General features: G+C 42.9%; 1 protein-coding gene across 12 annotated transcripts in view; it reads right to left on the bottom strand.

Annotated features, from left to right (window-relative positions):
* The window catches only part of TEAD1 (TEA domain transcription factor 1), a 265,692-nt gene that overhangs the window by 42,798 nt on the left and 206,415 nt on the right, over positions 1 to 16,479 (bottom strand). For 10 of the 12 annotated variants that reach the window (XM_036918039.2, XM_036918042.2, XM_036918049.2 and 7 more), the window contains one exon: positions 3,396 to 3,569. The exons of the other annotated variants lie outside the window; for them this stretch is intronic. In XM_036918039.2, the coding sequence (XP_036773934.1) occupies positions 3,396 to 3,569 (174 nt within the window). The remainder of the gene's footprint in view (positions 1 to 3,395; positions 3,570 to 16,479) is intronic. 12 annotated transcript variants of the gene reach the window in all.

Below are 16,479 nucleotides of genomic sequence, written 5' to 3'. Positions count from 1 at the left end.
CTACCCCCATGACCAACCTATATAGTAACTGCAAATTTTAAAGGCTGTGTTAAATCTACTTAAGAAACACCCACTGGGAACACCTACTGCAAGGATAGATATTCTGAGTGTAATTCATTCTTACTGAGGCATGAGAGGGCGCCAATGAGATTTCAAATTGCAGCAAATTGTAAGACCTAATTCAAATTGCCTCTCTTCATTTAACATAGTGACAACTATATTTCTCTATAAAGGTTAACTACTGATAACAATTAGACTGAAGGAGTAGTGTCTTCTATAATAGTCATAGAAGTACTCAATTTTCATTCTGCAAATCTCAATTGAGTAAACTAATATCTGATCTCAGAGTAACTATTTCTAAATTTGCACATCTCCTAGCCATCATACTCTGTCTGCAATCTCGACCTCATTATATGGGGATTCCTGACTGAAGGACCCCATCACTAAAAGTGTTTATTAAAATTATCTCCTGAGTAAAATGGGGAAATTTTGGAAGAAAAAAGAAAAACAACTTTCTATACACTTTCCATTCTACTTTATATTCAAAAACATGCTAATTATAAGAAATCTTATTATCATTAAAAACCAATACTGTTTCATTTGCAAGTACTGAAAATGGTTTCTTTTCAACATATCCTATAATTTCTGAATAATTTTCATCTGGGTAGAACAGCCTCTTTTTATATCCTTGACAGTAGTGACTCTCAAACTTTTGATCTCAGGACTCCTTTCCACTCTTAAAATTTATTATGAACTTCAGAAAGCTTTTGTTTTTGTAGGTTATATCTATGTTTTCTGTATTAGAAGTTTAAACTGAGAAAAATTTTAAATATCATCTAATTTAAAAGTAGTAATAAGCTCATTACACATTAACATACATCTTTCTTTAATCAGATATACCTCTATTTTTAAAAGCAATATTAGTAAGGAGGGTAGTGCTGTTTTACAAATCTCCATTTTGAAAATCTATTTAATATGTGGCTTAATGGAAAATACCAAGATTCTCATACTTGCTTCTACATTCAGTTTGTCACAATATGTTGCTTTGGTTGCAGTAGAGGAAGAAAATCTAGCCTCACATAAATATGTAACTGGAAAAGGGAAGAGTAATTGAATAGGCTCTTCAAATAATTGTGGTCAATTTTGTTTGATACTATACCAAAACTTGACAAGTGATACTTTCTTCAAGGTTAGCTGCTGTGTGGAATCTAAAACTGTATCAATGAACTTTTCATACTCAGTTATATTAAAATCCATTGGTATACTTCCACACACACACAAAAAAAATCACATTTGTTAATTTGACCGTGGATCTCATCAGAAGTCTTTTAAAGTACTGATAAGCTGTCAAGTTCACTGAGGTAGATACAAGTTTTCCCAAATTCTTATTTTTACTTGGAAGCTCAGATTTTATCTTTGGCAACAAGTATTGTCAGGTGTTTTCCTTGATGTTGTAGGCAGGCTCACTGAATTCATTTTCAATGTATACTTGCGGTTCAAGATGTAATAAAATTCATAAAGGACATTCTTGGAGTGACTAGTTTTTTTTAAAAAACTGTGTGTGTACTCCAGCCTGACTGAGCTAAAGCTTCAGCAGTTTTACCTTATTGCTTTTGAGCCACCAGTGTGTATACCAGCAGCATTCACAAAGCAAACAATGTCTCAGTGTCACGATGGAAATAGCTTTGACCTTATGGGCCCATTGAAGGGATACTGACTGACCCCTTCGGCTCCTCAGGCCACACCTGGAAAACTGCTGTGTTACCATGTAATAACTGACCTACAACCACCACTCAAATCACCAGGTGGCAGCTGCTCCTTTAGGTTATCCATAAGTATGACCCATCCGAAGAACATTAATACAGGTAGAAGGCTACTTTCACAATCCAAATTCAATACAAAAGCATAAAAAAATGAAACTTAGTTACCATGTGAGGATAAAACAAATTAAACAAACTAAATTTAATAGGTAAATTTCCCTTCAAAGAATTGAAAACATGAATTTTTCCTTAACTCACCCATTGGTTTCCCCACTTGTTGGGCTTTTCTGTGTAAGGCACTTGCTTAACAGTATTGAACATACGGGGAGTCCCCAGGAAACAGACCACACGACCAGGGTCCAGAGGACGTAAAGCAACCAGGAAAACAGAGCAGAGGCACTAAAGTCAAACTTGTCTGATTGCAAGCCCCAGGTTCTCACCCTACAAGGAGCCCGTCCTTTGGGATCTCTGAGTCTCTGTTTCCTCAGTTGGACACGAGGCAAATTCCATTTAACACTGGGAAGACTGGATGAAATGCATGTGGAGCCTCGGCCCAGTTCCCAGCCCAAAGCAGGTAGTCAATAAACAGCAGCCTGTTAGGAATGAGGTCCCCCGGAAGCAGCTGAGTCCAGTTGGAGGCAGAGAGGAGTAGGACATACATCTGAATAATTAAGACAGCATGAGAACTGATAAACTATGGCGTATAACGGGAGTAAAAGGAAAATCAGTCATCTGCTGAGTAAGCAAGTGCTATGAGAAAGGGGTCACCTTGCCACAGGAAGGAGGAGCTGGCCTGATGGGAGAGGAGGAAAAGGGGGAGAAGTGCAGTAGACATACTCTAAGGCAGGACGCAGGGCGGCGAGCAAGGAAAACACGCTGGAATAAGCTCATTTAGGGCCCTTAATGCCATGCTAAGGAGCAAAACATTTGAAGAGATTTGTTTCTTTATTCTTATAAAGACTAAAGAATTACTGACACGGAGTGTAATCCTGACATGCGCACGGTGTACACAGGCCTGCCCTAATGTCTCCGCCGCAGCAGGCCCCTGGCCGCAGCCTCACTAGTGGAGAAGGAACGCAGAGCTCCTCTCAGGGGCCTGGGACAGCAGCCACCCCGAAAAGCTGCGGGAGTCTGTCTTTGTTGTTTTAGAGCACAAATGAGACACATAATGGGCAAAAGTCATTTTGCATTCTGATTCTTAGGAAATCTTGAAGCACACGACTTTATCTTCATCCCAGCCCCATCTCTGTCTCAGGTCCTACGTCCCAGTGGAATTTATAGGTCGCTGTGCTTACTGGAGAGGAAACAGAAAGAGGATCTAGTGTCCTGTGTTTTCCATGACTCCAGCCATCTCTGAAGCCTTGTCACTGCATGAGAGAGCCCTGAAGCCCACAGAGACCGCCTGTGTGTCTCTCCCTTTGGCAGGGGCAGCAAGGTTTGTCTGAGTGCGTCATGTGGAAAGGCCAGCCTGAGGACGGCCCTACAGGTGCGAGTCTGTCACCCCCTGCTCAATCCTGCAGGTGACGTGACAGTGCAGTCAGTGTGAATCAGGGCCAGCTGTGCTGCTCCACAGTCCCGTACAGAAAGCGACCATTCAGACACAAACCATCGAAATCACAGCAATGTCTTACTCACCCAGAATTTTACGAGGAAGAAGGCATTTTGAGGGCCCTTTCCAAACAGTTCCTTTAAGCCACCTTTCTTTTCAGGAAATTTGTCATAAATCTGACGAATGTCCACTGATTCGAGCAATGGGTCACTGTAAGAATGGTTGGCATGCCCAATGTGCACGAAGAGGTGTTTGTTGTACTGTAAGAAACGAACAGAAACAATCCCATTACAAACCCTTTGATCAATCTGGGACACACCATCTTGAACTGGATAAAGAGCAGTGATCTTGAAATCCTGGAATTATGCTTTGAGTAGGCTAGGCTCTGTGCCTTTGAAAAGATTAAAATACTAGGAAAAACCATTATAGTTAGGGATTAAAACAGTTATTATCTTTTCTGACAATGGCATATATTTTTCTAAATGCCTAAAGAAGGCTTTTTGTAGACACAGTAGTAAATAACAGCTTAAATTACCCAACTACCAAGCCAAAAACCAGTTCTACCCCCAGTTTCACCTAACTCAATTGTAAATGACAGCAACATCCTTCAGAACCCATTACTTACAGTGTAAGCCCAGTAAGAAGTATGTGTGTGGTTAGTAACATCACCACCCAGAATACACTTCTTACTGTGGCTCCCCTAGCAACAGCATGGATGCAGTGCTGAGCAGTGATACCCACCCAATTCTTTCAGCAGAAGGAAGGGTGTCTGAGCCTCTTTCTCACCAATCTAAAATTTCTGCAAAAGGGCTGGTCAGTATGTGGTTGCCAGTGCAAAATTAGGGTCAGGAGTATAGATCATGGAGTAGATTCATGGTACAAAGTGATACAGGGCCAATAAAAAAAGAACACAGGCCACTCATTCATGAAAAAGGAAACCAACCAACCAACCAAAACCTGTTTAGTTATTTCACTTTCAAAAGAAACCCTTCTCCTTGCTTTGGTATGATATGGTAACTGGACCACAAAGGAGTGTGTCCAAACCAACAGCCCTCAATCTAGGCTGCAGAAGAATCACCAAGGAGCATTAAGGAACATTTAAAAATCTTTAATGCCTGGGCCCCACCCAGACCCCACTGGTATCCCTGAGAATGAGGCACAGTAATTTTTGATGTTCCTTCAGTGAATTCTAATAGGCAGCCAACTTTGAGGACCACTGGCCTAGTCTCTCTATGCCAGATGCTCCATGCCTGCCTCTCTTGCTGAATAGACAGTAATACCATCCTAATGTGACACAGACAAAGACATGTGGAGGTGCAGAGGTTCCAAGGAACTAAGACCCAAAAGGGTTCATAAGAGAAACCAGAGAAACCTGTGTCCTTATGTCACCTAGCAGTTTGTTTTCACTTTCCAAGTTTACATTGGCATTTCTCTAACTAGAGTCCTTGTAAGTACTCATAGATCTCATAGGAATGAAAAGTTCCAAATAAAAGTTTGAGCAAAGCTGCCTGCCAGAAGAGTACTATATACTAGTTAAGACTACAGGTTCTGGATTCGGTCAGCTCAAGCACAAAACTTTGTACTCACTGCAAATTAGCTATGACAATGGGCAAGTGCTTCTCAGTTTCTAAAATGGGGAATGTTTGCATGCACCTCCTAGAGTTGCCATAGAGTTCAACTGAAATACTGCATATGAAGAGTTTAGTACATACAGCTCACAGATTCAACAAAGAAACAATAAATGCTAGCTATAATTATTATTTATAAAATGTCCCTTCTTTGAGATTCCTAGTAAATATTAACATATTAAAAGCACTTCAGTTAACAATTTTATTCTATGAGGCCAGCATCACCCTGATAACAAAACAAGATGAAGACATTACAAAAAAAGAAAATTACAGACTAGTATCCCTGATAAACACAGATGCAAAAATTCTCTACAAAATATTACCAAACTGAATTAAAAAATACATTAAATGGATCATTCACCACCACCACCTGGGATTTATTTCAGGAATACAAGGATGGTTCAATACCTGCAAATCAACCAATGTGATACACCACATTAATAAAAGGATAAAAACCATATGATCATCTCAACAAATGCTGAAAAAGCATCTGATAAAATTCAACATCCATTCATGATAAAACTCAACCAAGTGTGTATAGAGGGAACATCTCTCAATATAATAAAGACCATATATGACAAACCCATAGCTAACATCTTATTCAATAGTGAAAAGTTGAAAGTTTTTCCTCTAAGATCAGGGAAAAGACAAGGATACCCACTCTCACCATTTTTATTCAACATAGTAGCAGAAGTCCTAGGCATAACAATCAGACAAGAAAAAGAAATATAAGGCATCCAAATTGGTAAGGGAGAAGTAAAACTGTCACTATTTACAGATGATAAGATACTGTATACAGAAAACCCTAAAGACTCCACCAAAAAACTATTAGAATTAAAAGATCAATTCAGTAAAGTCACAGGATACAAAGTTGATACACAGAAACCTGTTGTTTCTATATACAAATAACAAGTTAGTAGAAAGAGAAATTAGGACAACAACTTCATCACAAAGAATAAAATATGTAGGAATAGATCTAACCAAAGAGGTGAAAAAAGACCTATACTCTGAAAACTTTTAAGACACAAAGAAAGGAAAGGTATTCCATGCTCATGGATAGGGATAATTAATACTGTTAAAATGGCCATACAACCCAAAGCAACCCAGAGTCAATGCAATCTCTATCAAAATACCAATGGCATTTTTCACAGAACTAGGGTAAATAATCTTAAAATTTGTATGGAACCACAATAGACTTGCAATCTTGAGAAAAAACAACAAAGCTGGAGGTATCACAGTCCCTGATTTCAAACTATACTACAAAGCGATAGCAGCCAAAACAATACGGTACTGACACAAAAACAGACACACAGGTCAATGGAATAGAATGGAGAACCCAGAAATAAACCCATGCTTATATGTTCAATTAATATATGATAAAGGAGTTAAGAATATAAAATAGGGAAAAGACAGTCTCTTCAATAAATGGTCATGGGAAAACTAGACAGCTACGTGTAAAAGAATGAAACTGGATCACTGTCCTACACCATACACAAAAACTCAAAATAGATTAAAGACCTTAAATGTAAGATCTGAAACCATAAAACTACTAAGAGAAAACATAGGCAGTGAACTCTTGAACATGAGCATTTTTTTCTGAATTTGTCTCCACAGGATGGGAAACAAAAACAAAAATAAACAAGCAGGACTACATCAAACCAAAAAGTTTCTGGACAGCAAAGGAAACCATTAACAAAATGAAAAGACAACCTACCGAATGGGGGGATACACTTGCAAATGATATATCCAACAAGGAGCTAGTACCCCAGATATATACAGAACTCATATAGCTCAACACACACACACAAGAGAATCTGACAAAAAATGGGCAGGACCTGAACAGACATTTCTCTAAAGAACATATATAGATAGTCAACAGATACAAGAAAAGATCTCAGTATCACTAATCATCAGGGAAATGCAAATCAAAACCAAAAGGAGATAGCACTCACAGAAGCCAGAATGGCTGGTATCAAAAAAATAAGAAACAAGTGTTGAGGATGTGGAGAAAAGGGAACCCTCATACACTGTTGGTGGGAATGTGAATTGGTGCAGCCACTGTAGAAAGCAGTATGGAGGTTTCTCAAAAAACTAAAAATACAAATATATGATTCAGTAATTCTACTTTTTGGAATTTACCCAAAGAAAACAAAATCAATAATATAAAAAAAATGTATGCATTCCTATGTTTACTGAAGCATTATTTAGAATAGCCAAGATACAGAAACCATCGAAATATCCATTGATAGATGAATGTATAAAAAAATATGGTACATATATACAATGGAATATTACTTAGCCTTAAAAAATGAAATCCTGCTATTTGCAACAATATGGATGGATTTAGAGGGTATTATGCTCAATGAAAAAAGTCAGAGAAAGACAAATACTATATGATTTCACTTATATGTGGAATCTAAAAGCAGAACAAATGAATAAACAAAAGAGACATAAACTCATAAACATAGAGACTAGAGTAGTGATTGCCAAGGGGAGGGGGGGAATGGGTGAAGGGGACAAAGAAGTATAAACTCCCAATTATAAAATAAGTTAGTCACAGGGATGAAAGTACAGCTTAGGGAATACAGCCAATAATATTGTAGTAATTATTTTTGTTGCCCAATGGGAAGTACACTTACCATGGTGAGATTCAGTAATGTATATAATTGTCGAATCACTGATGTAACCAATATTGTGTATCAAATATATTTCCATTAAGATAAATAAAGAAGTGAATGCATTGTGGTTAAGAAACATTTTTATACTTGGTATAATCCAAAGTTTCTTAAACTCATGTGGTCACAAAACCCTGTAAATATATCCTGAAGAAATGCTGGTTTAAACCTAAGACTTGCTACCCATGCTGTGGCTCTCTGGCCACACTTCCAAAGGGTAAGAGGCCCAGCGCCCCATCTGATGCCAGCTGTCCACAGTGCTTCACTTATGGGGAGTACGGCCAGGCCCTCTCACCTTCTGGGATGGGGCCAAGGTCCTTTCTTGCTCAGCATCAGACTGCTAGAGCAAGGCTTCAAAATCTCTAAAAGGCATCAGGTGAAATGTAAAAGGGAACCCACTGAGCTCTGGCTTGGACCCCACCTGTGTTCCAGCTACCTGGTAGATTTCAGGTAAGACTTAGCCCTGGGAACTGTGTAACAACAAAGTATGTCTGTGCTGGAAGAGAATCAAAAACATAAAGTGAAAGCCCTCCTGGGTGAGGGGAGTGAGGTCACAAGGGGTGGTGGCAGGTCTTGGATCTTTCCGTAAATTTTCTCAAATGCTGTCACATCACCTTTTCAATTAAAAGCAAGCAAAAGCCCACAGAAATGTACAAGGCGCTGCTGCTATGGGGCTTCCAGTTTCATTAGTGGACTGATGGACTTTCACTAGTGGACTCTCAGTTCTCACAAAGAAGAAAAAGTAACAGACCAAGTTGGGGGCACAGACACTGGTGTAATGGCACTCAAAGAGGAAAAGATGGGTGAGGGGTGTCTGGCTCTCTGTTCCTTCTCTAGTCACCTGCCATTACCAGGGCTGAGGGCAAAGGCATTGCTCCTTCATTATCCATTATCTGCAAGTCCATCCATCCAACTCTTAATAGCCTCTGGTTGCAGCAAGCTCTTAGCCCTCCCTACCCAGGTCTGGGAGGCACCAGGTCTGTCATTTCTCGGGCCACCTACAGACAGTGAGTTTATGGGAAAGAATAGAATGTAAGCAAAGCCCTGGGGACACCTGAGAATACACTCTACACCTCTCTGTTGAGCACCACACTTAGTTCTTTCTCTCACCAGCTGCCCACAGGCCAGGGCAGAGCTGGGGTGAGTTAAGAAGCTTTGAGAGTTGTACTCTTTGCTCTTGACATCAAAATTCCACTGTACTGTTGGAATTCAGAGACTACAGCCCAGACGTCTATGTGTCAAGTGGTCATGAAGGTGAATGGGGGGTAAAATTTATCATACTTCAATGGGGGCAATGAGAAACAAGGTGTTGAGTGTAAAGCACAAAACCCCTGAGCCAGACAAGAACCTGAAATCTCAATTTTCTGATATTTACAATGGGGATATAATACCTATAATGCAGAAAAGATCTGAAGATTAAAGGAAATAATGCACAGAGGGTGCCCAGTATAGGTCCTAGGATGTCAGAGTGTTGGATAAATAATAGCTGCTAAGATTACTATTGTTGTGGTTTATTATTATTATGTGAGATTACTAGATCCTGGGGTTAGAAGCAAAAGAAATTTCATGCTTTAGCTATCCCTTCTGCCTAGCAAAGAAAACACAAGCCTAAGTAGCCAGGAGCAAGGAGCAAGCTGTAAAGCATGTGACTGTACAAATCCTTGAGCATGGCCCACTTATAACAAGCTTCTTGCGGGGTGGGCCTCTCACCTGTGTGTGAAGGAAGGAAAAGAACTGCGTGCATCAAAGTTATATGCAACATGCTTTCTATATATGGCAATCCTTGTCTCACAATCACACTGTAGGTGGGTTATTATGAAAATCATTTTACAGATGTGGAAATGGAAGCTTAGAGATGGACAGTCTTGCCTGAAGTCACACATCCAGGAATAGTCCTGGAGTTAAAAATAAAACTTGGATCTGTCAGTGTCCCAGTCCATGCATTTGTTGCAAACATCAATCATACTGTTTCCCAGAAGAAAATGCCTACTAGGCCCTCCTAACTCACAACTACTTTTTGTAAAAGTTGATTTGTGGGTACGTGGGGGAAGCTAAATAGTGTTTTCAAAATTCTAAGAAGTTAAATTAGAATTCGGGATAAACATGATTCACCTATGCATCAGACGATCTTCAAAGCTTTCTATTTTGAGGAAGTTACCTCGTGCCCAAGTGGCTGACCCGAACTGAGCAGGGCAAACTGTCTTTGCCAAAGGAAATCAGGCGGTGCGTCCCTGAGCGGGTGACGTGAAACCCAAGCCTGACTGCTGGCATCTGAGTGGCTTTATTCCTGCCAAGAGGTGACTTTGTTTCTAAGAATACAAAGGACTGAAGACGGTGTCCTGGAGACCACAGCAGTGAGACAAACAGAGCCCTCTCTCACCTGCAGTCAGCCAGGGAGGGTGGAGTCCTTCGGCCTCTGCATCCCCGGAAGGCTGAAAAGAAGAACTCTACCCGGCATGTTTGGGTGCAACTTTTAATGAGACTAAAACTCTATAAACCATTTGATAAGGCTCTAACTACTTCCCATCTTGCCAGTTCTCCTTTTAAGGGAAGAAGACTAGGGTAGGTGCCTTACTGCCCTCCTTCCTTCCCAAATTAATCCTGTTTCTTGCTGGCAGTGTTGGTTTCCCCAAAACTAAAGGTGAGACACAAAACTAAAACTGGGCAATTTTATTCTATAGAATAGAAGACAAATTATTTCCAATAACAACCACCAAAACCCCTAAGTATTTGGGGCAATCTGTAACCAGAAACAGGGTGAATATCAATGAGTCACATGTACCAAAGCCTAAGATGAAATTTCCTTTATATCCAAAATAGAGGTTAACATTGGCTCACTTAATTACCGAACAGCCTTCTAGGCACTCAGCAGATATGGTGATTATCAACATACCAGCGACAACAACAGAAACTGTACTCACTCTGCCTATTTCTTTTATGGATTTCCGTAGAGCAAACCAGCACAACTGCGGTGTTACATGCCAGGCACTGTTCTAGGCACAGGGAATCCATGAGCCAACAGTACGAAGTCCTTCTCATAGAACCTACAGAGTAGCTGTGTAGAGCTAGTTTACTGCCCTTATAGTCAGAACCATGCTGCTTGTGTAAATATACATTCTCAAAGATTCCTACAGAGAAGATTGGGATTAAAAACAGTCAACAGCATCCCCTCCCCTGCACATCACATCACTTAAATCAGCACTTACCTGCTCTTTTTATATGGATGACTGGATTCTCCAGCACTAATCATATACCGTGTTATTTATTAGCAAGAAGAACATATGTGGGTGGCATTCACATTGCAAATATGAAAAAAGATTCCCAAGTCTACAGTGAAAACCCTGAGGAAATCTAAGTTAGCCGTCACATGGGAGAGTAAAAATACTTGCAGGTTTGCACGGTTCTAGAAAGCTGACCTCTCCTGCAATTCTCATGTATTCTCAGGTTGCTACAGGACAATGTGCTCTTATGAAATGAGGAAGTAAAAAAAAAAAGAGGGAGATGGGGCTCTGACCCAAAAGAGAGGTAAAAGAATGTACCAGCCAACAGCTGGGCGTCTCCAGGCCCAAGTGCAGGAGGGGCTGGAGGGCCCCTGGAGGGATGTTATCACAGGGACAATGGACCTGAAAGAGTCTCTGACTTATCTGACCATCTGTAGAAGAGTCTGAGGAAATTTTGAGGCTGGATTCATGTGTGCATGTAAAAACTGAACAAATAAAAAAAAGAGGCAATAACAAATCCTAGGAAAAAACAAGTTCGACAATCAAGAAAATGGTTCTAATACATCTCACATTAACTGTGCTGTGTGCAAAATTTGCACGGGTTTATAATATAAACAAGGAATGTTAATAAAGCCAAAAACTGATAAAACCACACTGAGGAGATGGTAGATGGGGGTCAGGGGGCCACATGCAAAATTTGGAGAGAGCTAAGTCCTGGTCTTCCATAGTAAGAAGTCAACAGGAAATCTCTCAAATTAATGGATCAAGATATATATTATAAGCATGTTATTTAGAAACATGGAGATACTATACAAAGAAATGACTGAAAGGTCTGTAAGCAGTTGACTCTGAGGAGTCGGACAGGGAGGTGGGGAGATGTGGCGTAGGGGGGCTGCCGTTTTTCCTTATAGACCATGAATATGTTCAATCTGGCTTATATACAAAGCACAGGTATTGATTAAATTAAATAAACAGCCAATCAAGAACTATCTTGAAACATCATGGAAATTTTTGAGGAAGGCAAAGAACTATAAAGAGAAACAAAAATATTAAGAGTCATGCTTCAGGATGTTTATTCTAGTTGGCCACAAGTGCCCCGGGCTCCAAAGGAACTTAGATCACAGAGCTTCCCTACGGCTCATGCAGGATGGCTGAGCAGAAGCTGGGCTCCTTGTCTGCCTGCAGGGTTCACCAAAAAGGCCAATGCTACACCGGCAAAATCCTCCTGGATGGAGAATGTCCCACAGTTCAGCAGCACCTGACAGAATCTGAATACACAGATTTCTCTTTGGACTCTTCTTTCTCTTTATTGTCATAATCCCTCTAGTTATTCTTCACAGGAGGTATGAGCAGTGATAAAGGTGAATATAACTCAAAAAGTTCAACAAAGTTACTTGCAATGGGTTATTCAGCCACCCTGGGGGTTTTAACAAAGGACTTTTCTCACAAAGCTGGTGTTACGAGGTCATTCTTTTCCCTGATCCTTGGCTTGCTTCTCAGATCTTTGCTGCTTAGAGAGTCTGTGTCAAATAGTGGTGAGTGTTCTGACCCTGGAGCCTGACGTGGTCCGGGCCTGCAAGCTAGCACTGGCACCACTGCCCAGCTGAGTCATCTGGGACAGGCCATCTCAGTCCTCTCCACTGAGGTTTCCACATCCGTGATGCAGAGATATGAAGAGTACCCACCTTAGAGGAGTGGCACAGGGATTAAATGAGATACGCATGGAAAATACACATCTCCGTACCCAGCACAATCATTTGTTACTGCTATTATTGCTGTTCTCATTTCCCCAAAAAATCATGATGTTTCTTTATTTTGGACAAGATAATTTGAAATTAAGATTGTACCTCAGATGGGACAAAATGGAAATACTAAAATTTAAAGCAGGAATTGAGAGGAAAGTTTCAGGCACAATAGGATGACTCTTACTATCCCAATACCACCATTCACTACTGTAGGCAGGGTGGCTACGCAGGGGGGCATAGGAATGGTCTGGCCCCTGCACTCCCCCATGCCCCTCACTGCCTGCTGTCCCAGGCATGCAAAGTTTGTCTCCAAGAGTGGGGCTGCCCAGGAGGCTGCCCATACTGCAGATGAAACAAACCAGAACAATACAACTCCCCAGAGAGGCCACTGGGGTTTTGTTTGCTTCTTGTCTCTTTTGTAAAAGGACTGCTAATATATTCCATTCCAGAGACCTCTGATGAGGCAGTTTGTTTTTTTTTTTGATGGAAGAGGAAGGCAAAGCCCTAAACTCTGCAGGCCCTTGGCATCTGCAGTGCTCCCTGGATATGGCCCAGCCCTGCGCTACACTGTCTGACGTGAAGGCGGTGTCCATTTCTCAAGCTTGTCCCAAAAATTCCAAGTATGTGAAGAACGTAGGAAAACCCTGAAAAATGACTGCTGTCAAATAATACCAAGAGAAAAATTATAATCCACTTAGGAATTTAAAGAAACCAAGACAAATAACTCATGTCAAGGGATACTAACATACAAGCTGGAAGAGAACAAGGACAAATCACCTGCATCTGCTTCCTGTCATGCTCCAGCCCAGACTCTGCCCAGACACCTCCAGGGCAGCCTGGGCCCTCTGTGCTGATCCCTAGGGCCTGCAGGGACCAGCAGTGTCTGTGGGGCCAAGCCAGGAAAGCGACCTGCAACCTGGGCCCTTGGCGGAGTGGGGGCTCGCTGGCACTCATCCCCTGGGGGCTCTCTCTCCTTAGCTGAATGCTCAGCAGCACCAGCCCTGTTCCTGCTGCTTGGCCCCCAGGTGCTGCTTCATCCCTTCCCCTGTGCTCTCCCCAGAAACATCACTGGCAACAAGAACCAAAGACCAAGTAGGCCCTTCCTTCCAGGATCTCACATCAGGATACCGCCCTGGCCCCACCTCCCGCGTCCACCTCCGTCTTCATGGAGAGGCTGCTGTCTTAGGAGGAAGTATGTCTTCCCAACAGAAGTGCAGCCGTCGGGGCCCACTGGGTACGGGGACAGCAACCAGGACGGGAGGCGATGGAGTGCTGACCCGCCAAGGAAAGCAGATGGGGCCTGGCTGGGCCTCTTGAACTGCTCAAAAACCCAGATTTCCAGATGCTTTCAATTGCCTTATCCCGAAATGGCAATGAAGAAAGAGTGTGAGCGTCCAGAGCCGCTCAGAGCCACTCAGACACACGTGAACTGCCCACGGCTGCTGCGAGAGGGGAGGACTGGTAGGCCAGCTTGGTGGCCATGCGGACAGGCTGGGAAGAACCACACCACGCCACACTGAGCCGTCACTTCCAGCACTGGAGGACTTCCACCTCCTGCGTCCTACTAAAGACCACGCTTGATAGAATGTATGAGAACAACCTGGAAGAAGCACAAACCTGGGCTCAGCCAATGGTCAGAACAGCTGCAGCCTTCCTCTGAGAATCTGGAAGGCCAAGTGTGTTTTCTGACCATTTATTCTAAGCATGTGATACAATCCGAAACGACACAGGGGTCAGAATCCAGGCTTGGCTGTTTTTGAGCTGTGTGGCCTGAAGCAAGTGCTTTATCTTTTGGGGCCTTGGCTTCCTCACATCAACACGGGGATGACACCTGGCCTGCTCACCTCCCAGGGTCAGTGTGAAGGTCAAATACAACAGTAAACATGACAGTTCCTTGTGAGCCACAGGAAGCTACACAGATGCTGGTATGCGGATTTACCATAACAAGAGTCATATGCAAACCACAAACTTGGGGAGAGACGGAGCCTCCGTTCTCAATGCCCACAAATCCGGATCCACCCAAAGAACCCTTTCTCACGGACTTGGGAGCTGGGAGCCTACTGCCTGCTCTGCCCTGTCAGGTGAGATCCTCCTGCAATCTGGAATTTAAACCTTGCTTCTGATCTTATCTCCTGTTTCTCCAATCTAACCCCATACAAACCATCTGCCCTTCTTTCTGTCAAGGCCTCATCAATGTCACATCTCCTTAGAGCTACACTGCCACATCTTCCAAACCAAAGATCTGTGGTCTGACAAATGTATTTTTGGTTATCTTTGAATTGAAGCCTTTAAGAGAAGCTATAAAGATAGGAATATTAAATCATCCTTGGGGCCACACTGACCAACTGTCTTCAAGGGAAAAGAATAAGGTCATCTTGCAGGTATGTCTGCGGAACTTCAGGAAGGCCCCACCTGCGGCCTGCCATTCTGCAAAGGGGAGGACCGGGCTCCCGCAGGCCGAAACGGTTGCTGCTTCACCCCTCAGCCCCATACTTTTAGGCTGTTCCGGGCACTTAGAATCGCCGGGTGGCAAAACCCCTTGCGTCTTGGCTGAGAATCTGCCATCACCCCAGCCTGAGCATCCTTGAGGAATTCTCTGCTCCCATGGAGCCCAGATCAATGTTATTATTTCTCTCTTTCCCCAAACGTCCCCATCACCTTCCTTCACTGCTGCCATCTGTGAGACCGTAATGGGCCCGTCCTTCCCGGTCCCAGGCGGCGGGGATGGTGCCTCGCTCGCACTGCCGTGGGGTGGCCGTGGGAAGGCGCCAGTCCTCGAGAAGGTCTCCCTGCGCGAGGCTCATCACTGCCACCTTCCCTCAGAGTCCTCAAACACGGGCTCCAGATTCAGACAGATGAGGTTCAAATACCATCTATGAGCTGGTTCCTGGGCTCAGTTACTTACACTCTCTGCACCTCTGTTTCCAATACCTGCTTTACCAAGTTTATTTTGAGGACAAAAAGAAACAGCATCATCACAAAGGCAGTTCTAGGCAATCCTGCCTCCTTTCCCATTCCGTGACTCTTCGAATTACAGTCATTCCCATTACCCTCCTGTTCTCACAGCTAATTAATCCGCACAGACTTTTCATTTTGTCAGCGCGGAGTCTCTCCCTCGGCCATTCCCTGGCTTCCGGCCCCGCGGCCACTGCCTGTGCCCTGGGTGTGGGCCCCGCCACCCATCACCGGGCCAGCAGCATATCTTCCCTGCCTCCAAACCATACTCTGCAACCGTCACCTTCCTCGAACACACACAGAATCGCATCTGCTCCCCAAAAAGGGAGTTGGGGTGGGAGAAAACATCTTCACATTATGCTCTTTAGGTATTAAAATCTGTGGAAAGATTTCTAAGAAACGAGGAACAGTGGTTACCTACTTGGGGTGGGTCAGGAATTAGAAGGAAGCTAAGTCTCCCTCCATTCTCAAGCTTATAGACTTTTGACCATGTGAATTTGCTACCTGTTCAAAAAATTATTAAAAAAATATTCTGGCTCCCACCTGAATTTCAGTAGAGTCCAAACCACCTGGTGGTGAGCAGCTCATCCCAAGCCTGGGTCCCTTCCGCGTTTCTGGTCCGATTTCCTGCTACATTACTACTTCAGGTTCAAAACGCATGTGTGGAGTGCTCGACATGTCCAGGGATGGTACGAACTGGAACTCACAGTAATATGTGAGAGGTCCTAGCATGCCCCCTGACAGACTGCAGTCAGGCTGAGCTGTGGAGCATCTGCTCCAAATCTCACACAGCTGGTCAGAATTCAGATACCAGTCTTCTCATTCCACCAGAGAGAACATGTTGCCCCTGCAGCATGATGGGACATATGTTCTAAAGTCCAGGTGGGAACATTCTTTGCTTCTCCCACTTCTTTGCCCCCAATGCAAAGAAGAATCACAGAAAAGG

The sequence above is a fragment of the Manis pentadactyla genome, chromosome 9 (assembly GCF_030020395.1).
Source record: "Manis pentadactyla isolate mManPen7 chromosome 9, mManPen7.hap1, whole genome shotgun sequence".
Lineage (NCBI taxonomy): Eukaryota > Metazoa > Chordata > Mammalia > Pholidota > Manidae > Manis > Manis pentadactyla.
This window is presented reverse-complemented; position numbering and strand designations above follow the sequence as displayed.